Source organism: Gigantopelta aegis, chromosome 13, assembly GCF_016097555.1.
Source record: "Gigantopelta aegis isolate Gae_Host chromosome 13, Gae_host_genome, whole genome shotgun sequence".
NCBI classification, from domain to species: Eukaryota; Metazoa; Mollusca; class Gastropoda; order Neomphalida; family Peltospiridae; genus Gigantopelta; species Gigantopelta aegis.
Window position 1 is genome coordinate 39,946,455 of NC_054711.1, and position 6,492 is coordinate 39,952,946.

At 39.6% G+C, this 6,492-nt stretch overlaps 1 protein-coding gene across 1 annotated transcript; it reads right to left on the reverse strand.

The window, feature by feature from the left end:
* Positions 1-251: 251 nt before the first annotated feature.
* LOC121387736 lies at positions 252-4,050 on the reverse strand. Its single transcript, XM_041518934.1, has 2 exons — positions 3,071-4,050; positions 252-378 (listed from the first exon to the last, which is right to left on the reverse strand). The coding sequence occupies exons 1-2, from the start codon at positions 3,307-3,309 to the stop codon at positions 267-269; spliced, it is 351 nt and encodes a 116-aa protein (XP_041374868.1). The 5' UTR covers positions 3,310-4,050; the 3' UTR covers positions 252-266.
* Positions 4,051-6,492: the final 2,442 nt, after the last annotated feature.

Here is a 6,492-nt window from a genome sequence, read left to right on the forward strand (position 1 = left end):
GTTCGATCATTAGGTTTTTCAATAACATTGCTGTTTTTGTTCTAATAATGTTACACTGGTATTATTGTTTTGCTAATGACGTGATACCGGTATAACTGGTGTCATTCCGGTATTACTGTTGGATCATAATGGTGGAACACCGATACTAATGGTTAGACACCGGTGTAGCTGTTCCGACTAAGGACAGGATACAACAGGCTGAACCAGCGCATGCATAAGAGGTTCCGGCTTATACCCTCTTCCATGTGCTCCCGTGGAGAAGTAGATCAGTCGACCAAACATGTCATCCAAGACTGCAAAAATCTACAACAGTTGAGGGACACTACCTGGACAACTACAGCAACACTCCAGAAGAAGTTGTATGGCACAAGAAGTGATCTACAAAGAACAGTATCGTTCATAGTCACAGCTGACCTCACCATGTAGTCAACAAGCGAACAAAAAGAAGAAGAAGATGCCGGTATTAGCGATACTGGTTCTAGGAGTATGAAACATGTATACTGGCTAGTGTGAAACCCGTACTGGGGTCTCCGTACAGTGGGACATACACGAAACACGTATAATTTATTCGTCATCAAAGACTTTCACTTACCTGCTGTCCATGTATCTTCCACCTCAGTCGTAGTCGGGTTTCTTCTCGGCGCGAGTTGTAGCAGTCCTCTCTAACGCTAAACTAGACGGTTTTCTCGTCTGTAACATTACCTGCTTCTACTTTCGTTTTTTAAGTTATTTTCGTAACGTAAATGCTAGGGCTAGCACATATACTGATGTCGATATGCATTTTAATATTTGCTACATCTTACAGGTATATAGCCAATGGCTACGCGAATTCTAATCAGATATTGACATTAGCGGTTTTCGATTGGCTACGAGTGAAATGACATTACCCACAACATACGTATTTCACAGTTTTGATGGGAGTGGGGGGGGGGGGGGGGGGGGGTTGTCATTGGAGGGGTGTCTCTTTGTTGTTGACGTTACAATTTATTTCTTATTGTCATTACTTGGCTCAAACTTTCAGTTTCTTAAGAATTCAGCACACGACTGAGGCTGGTATACTAAATATCGACCTTGACCTTCTAAATTCTATTTGACAACTATCAGCGTCCATTGGTTAGTTATAAACGGTGGGCGTGGATTTGGCCAAAGTAATTAAACATCTAATATAATATCGGGTAGCCATTGGTTACATCAGTTACATTACTGACAGACAAAAATGTTATCAAAAATATTTCGTGACGTTACATTTACCTTTCATGCAATTTGTCCTAGTTCCAACGTGTTATTATGATGTAATAAAGATATAATTATTGTTTTGAACATCAATCAAATGACGCAGATGAAATACAACTACATACAGTACTAACTACAAAGAAGAGTTGCGTATATATATATAAATATTTGTGATACATACGTATATATAAATATTTGTGATGCATACGCATAAATAAACATTTGTGATACGTATTTATAAATATTTGTGATACATACGTATATATAAATATTTGTGATGCATACGTATATATAAATATTTGTGATGCATACGTATATATATAAATATTTGTGATACATACGTATATATAAATATTTGTGATGCATGCGTATAAATAAACATTTGTGATACGTATTTATAAATATTCGTGATATGGGCATATGGAATGTGTATATTATCAAGAAATAAGAATATAAAACACTATAAACATGTTTGGTATTGCATGCTAAGTGTTTACATACTAGCACATTATGTTATTAAATAAATTATAGACATATTTATATACAATACATTTGTGATAGCCGGTAAAAATATTACAACGAAAATATGATTAAAGCACAAAATAGCAACAACACCAACAACGTTTGAGATGAATAACTATTGCTACGTACAATCAATACAAAAATTGTGGTTTTTTAATCACATAAAATGTGCCAACAAACAGATAATCACAAGAAGAACAAAACTGAACGCAAGGAAATCAAAGTACAATTAACACCTGCTGAAGACGTTCAACGTGAAAATGTTCATTCAAACTAGACTCTTGTTTTGGATTACTGCGCCAGAATTATAACTGTATTGGGTTTAATAGCCGTATAATATAGTGTATTCTCTTTTCAAATATATCTATTTGACATGTTCCTTAGCTACTTAGAGAGAGAGAGAGAGACAGAGAGAGAGAGAGAGAGAGAGAGAGAGAGAGATGGGGAGAGAGAGAGAGAGAGAGAGAGAGAGAGAGAGAGAGAGAGAGAGAGAGAGAGAGAGAGATGGGGGAGAGAGAGAGAGAGAGAGAGAGAGAGAGAGAGAGAGAGAGAGAGAGAGAGAGAGAGAGAGAGAGAGAGAGAGAGAGAGAGAGAGAGAGAGAGAGAGATGGGGAGAGAGAGAGAGAGGGGGACAACGTTTGTTTTGTTTAACGACACCAATAGAGCACATTGATTTATTAATCATCGGCTATTGGATGTCAAACATTTGGTAATTGTGACATATAGCAGACCCGCTACATTGTTCCATCAGTAGCAATGGATCTTTTATATACACCACCCCACATACATGATAGCACATACCACCGCCTTTGGTATAGCTGTCGTGGTGCACTGGCTGGAACGAGAAATAACACAATGGGTCCACCGACGGGGATCGATCCTAGAGCGATCGCTTATCAGACGAGGACTTTACCACTGGACTACGCCCCGCCCCTTCCCTTAACGGATAGACTCAAGGTCCAGTCCATAAACAACAAACTGGACTATGTCTCGCCCCTGGAAAAACAAAGACAATGATTCACAAATTCACAACCGTCCCCCCCCCCCCCCCCCAATCCCCGACTAAGGTAGTAATCAAGCACAAGACTTTGGTTTCAACGAACCATGAACTATACAAATTCTTCGCCAGAGCCGCCCCCGCCCCCCCCCCCCCCCCCGCTCCCTAAATCTGATTGGCGTCGTGTTCTAAGAACGAAGAGTCTGATTTGAACGAGACACGAAGACAAACAGACACACAAAGCGACGATAAGATAAAAATGTCGTAAAAAAGTATACAAAAAAAATATGTACCACCACATATTGAGCTTCGTCCCACCTTTTAGCGGAAGCGGACCCTTTCACTGGAGGTTTCAGACTGCTCAGGTTCACTTTGGGTTTCGAGTCCTGCGCGTCTACCGGAACTACAAGGACTGGCGGGTGCTCTTCCAGCACGGTGATGTCTTCCTCCGCGCACCGCTCGTTGGGGGGACAGCGCTTGTTGACGGTGAGTCGCCTCTCCCCCATGGGGCATGACATGCTACTTGTGGGACAACCGCTTTCCAGCATGGACTGCATCCATGAAGTTTGCAGGATCTTCAGGTGGAGCTTGTGTATGTAGGTGTGCACACCTTCGTTCTCGTCCCAAACGGGAACAAAATGTATATTCGCGAAAATGGTGAAATTTGGACGGTCCACGCAAAACGGTTAATTTGTCCGTCGTTTGGTGTCTTCTTCAAGCGGAAACTGTATACACCGTATTGTTCAGAAGATACCACGGATATTTTTGTTGTTGTAAAAACAAAATTGCAGTATGTCACAATTGGTGGGATAAAACAGAAATATATGTCTGTCAGATTGTTGTAAAGGTATTATGTAACAATGGATGGTAAAACAAATCTTTAACAGTTGTCAATGAAACAGCAATATTGCCACATTTGATGGTAACACAACGATGTCGCAGTTGAAGATAAAACAAATATTTCACAGTTGGTAGTAAATCAGTAATATGTCACATATGATGGTAAAACGGCGATATTCCTCAGTGATGGGGAAAACACGGTAATGTGTCACAGTTTGAGGTAAAACACAATATGTCACACCTTTTTGGAAAAACAGTAATATGTTATAGCGGTAAAACCACAACGTCTCAGTTGATGGTGCAACACTTGACAGCTAGCAGTAAAACACCAATATGTCACAGTTGTTGGTAAAAACGACAATATGTCACATTTTATGGTAAAATCAACAATATGTCACACTTGGTGGTAAAATCGACAATATGTCACAATGACAAGGACCGCGTGTAAATTTTACGCCAACGTGTTTACATTAAAATGCAAATCTCGTCTCTATAAGAAAACTAACGGTTGTAACAGTCGTCAAATTGGCAATAAAATCTCAAGAGTTATGCTAGAAAATGTCCACAATAAAAACGACTGCAATGCACAAAAAAGAAGTTGATATGTCATGCCAATGATTCCGAGAATTTAATAAGGATTTTTGCGCATATTCCCAGTCACTCAGAATGGTTCCATTATTTCCCAGCTGTTATAAAAATTCTTTGTCGCACAGAATCAAAATGGCACCACAAATGTGAATATCAAGATTACCTTTTTTGTTGCGAATTAGAATTAAACACTGCCTAGAAACAAATGTATAGCGATTGAAATGTTTATTCCACACAATGAACAAACATTTGAGCTGAAAACAATATCGAACTATAGGTGTTTATAACAAATTTATATATATACACAACAGAACTAACCAGCGGACTACACACCAGCTAGTTATGTATACACCGAATGCAGAAATAGTTTATATAACAGCAACACGTTACAGCAATCCTGTATTATACTGACAGTAGAAAAGGCTTGTGAGTAGTAGAAAATTACAAATAAGCCGCAATATTCCTCCACTGTACCAGCTGAAGTGTACCCTGTGGGTAGTAGAACACTGGAAATATGCCACACTATTCCTGCACTAGTAGCAGTAGAGATTCTTGTACGTAGTAGAACGCTAGAATCTAGACTCGATATTCCAGTTTTGTACTGGCAGTAGAAATATGTGTGTGGGTGGTAGAACAGAATAATTAGACCACAATATGTCTGTACTGTATTAACAATATAGACACACAAAAAACCCACACTATGCCTGCACGGTACTGTGGTAGATAATCCAAGTACTTAGTAGAACACTAGACGCAAGTCGCAGTATTCCTATACTGTATTGGCTATGCACGTCTTATTGCGTGTCGTTGGACACTAGACACAAGTCACAATAATTTTGTAAAACTTTGTGCGTAGTACATCCACTAGTAACAAGCCACGGTATCCACGCACTGTACTGACAGTAAAATTCCGTGTTGGTTGCAATATTCCTGCACTGTACTGGCAGTCGAACTCTTTGTTGTTAATAGTACCTGCTCTGTACTGACAGTCGAACTCTGTGTGGACAGTAGGACACTGCTTCCAAGTCACAATATCTTCCTACTCTGTACTGGCAGTCGAACTCTGTGTGGACAGTAGGACACTATTTCCAAGTCACAATATGTTCCTACTCTGTACTGGCAGTCGAACTCTGTGTGGACAGTAGGACACTACTTCCAAGTCACAATATGTTCCTGCTCTGTACTGGCAGTCGAACTCTGTGTGGACAGTTGGACACTACTTCCAAGTCAGAATATCTTCCTGCTCTCTACTGGCAGTCGAACTCTGTCTGGGCAGTAGAACACTTGATGAATTAAATGGTAAATCCACATCCACAAATCAAACTCGCCGCTGCTGCGGTTTTAAAGAAAATCTTCTTCACTTAAAAGAGTTTTACGTCAAATGGCCAGCGAGTTAGGTTTGTCGCTTACTGAGTTGGCTACACAAACACCGGCTCAATATATTGAACACTCACCGAGAGATTTTACTCCAGACGAAATTACTATCTGTAAAAATTCAAAGATTCTCAAGAATTATTTGCCAAATCGTCTTATATGTCAAACGATTTTTTCTCTTCTTTTCTGTTTTTTTGTTCGTTGTTGAAAACTTTGTTGGATGACGGCTGCGACCGAGGAACGTCAGAGTACGTCAATATGGTTAATTATCACTCTTATGCCAAGCAACTCGATTCTTTCTCATGTAGTGATGAACTGGTTCGATACCTAACTGACACCTTTTTCACCGTAATTTGTGTTTTTACATGTAGTACTTTCTCCACGCCGGCTATTGGTTGTGTGGCACCAGAAACAATGAAGGAATACGTCTTCACAACTAGCATGGATTATTGTTAATTATAATTATGAACAAGTTCCAACCTCTGTTTCAAATACGGGTTTTTTCACGCTGATTAAAGGTTGGATTTTATTGACAAAACAATTCTAGAAACAATGCGCGAATATGATGATGTCTTCGTAAGTAACTATCATTAATTATATGAAAATAAAATCTTTCCTCTAGCCTTCTGATTTTCACGCCGACTTTGAGTCTGTGGTTCTGGACATAAAATGCAAATATGATGCTTTCACAACTCCCATGGAATATTGTTAATTTTGAACCTCGTTCCAACCTATGTTCCTGTTGCTTTGGGCGTTTTTGGTGAGGGGATGGGAGGGGGGGGGGGGGTGTCAAGCTGAATATTCGCTCTCTTTTTTTAACAGCAACACGCGAATGTGATGTCTTCGTAAGTAACTATCATCGATTACTGCTAATTATGAAAATATTTTTCCAACACCCTTCACAACACACGGCTCTGTGTTTCCTGACACAATAAGCA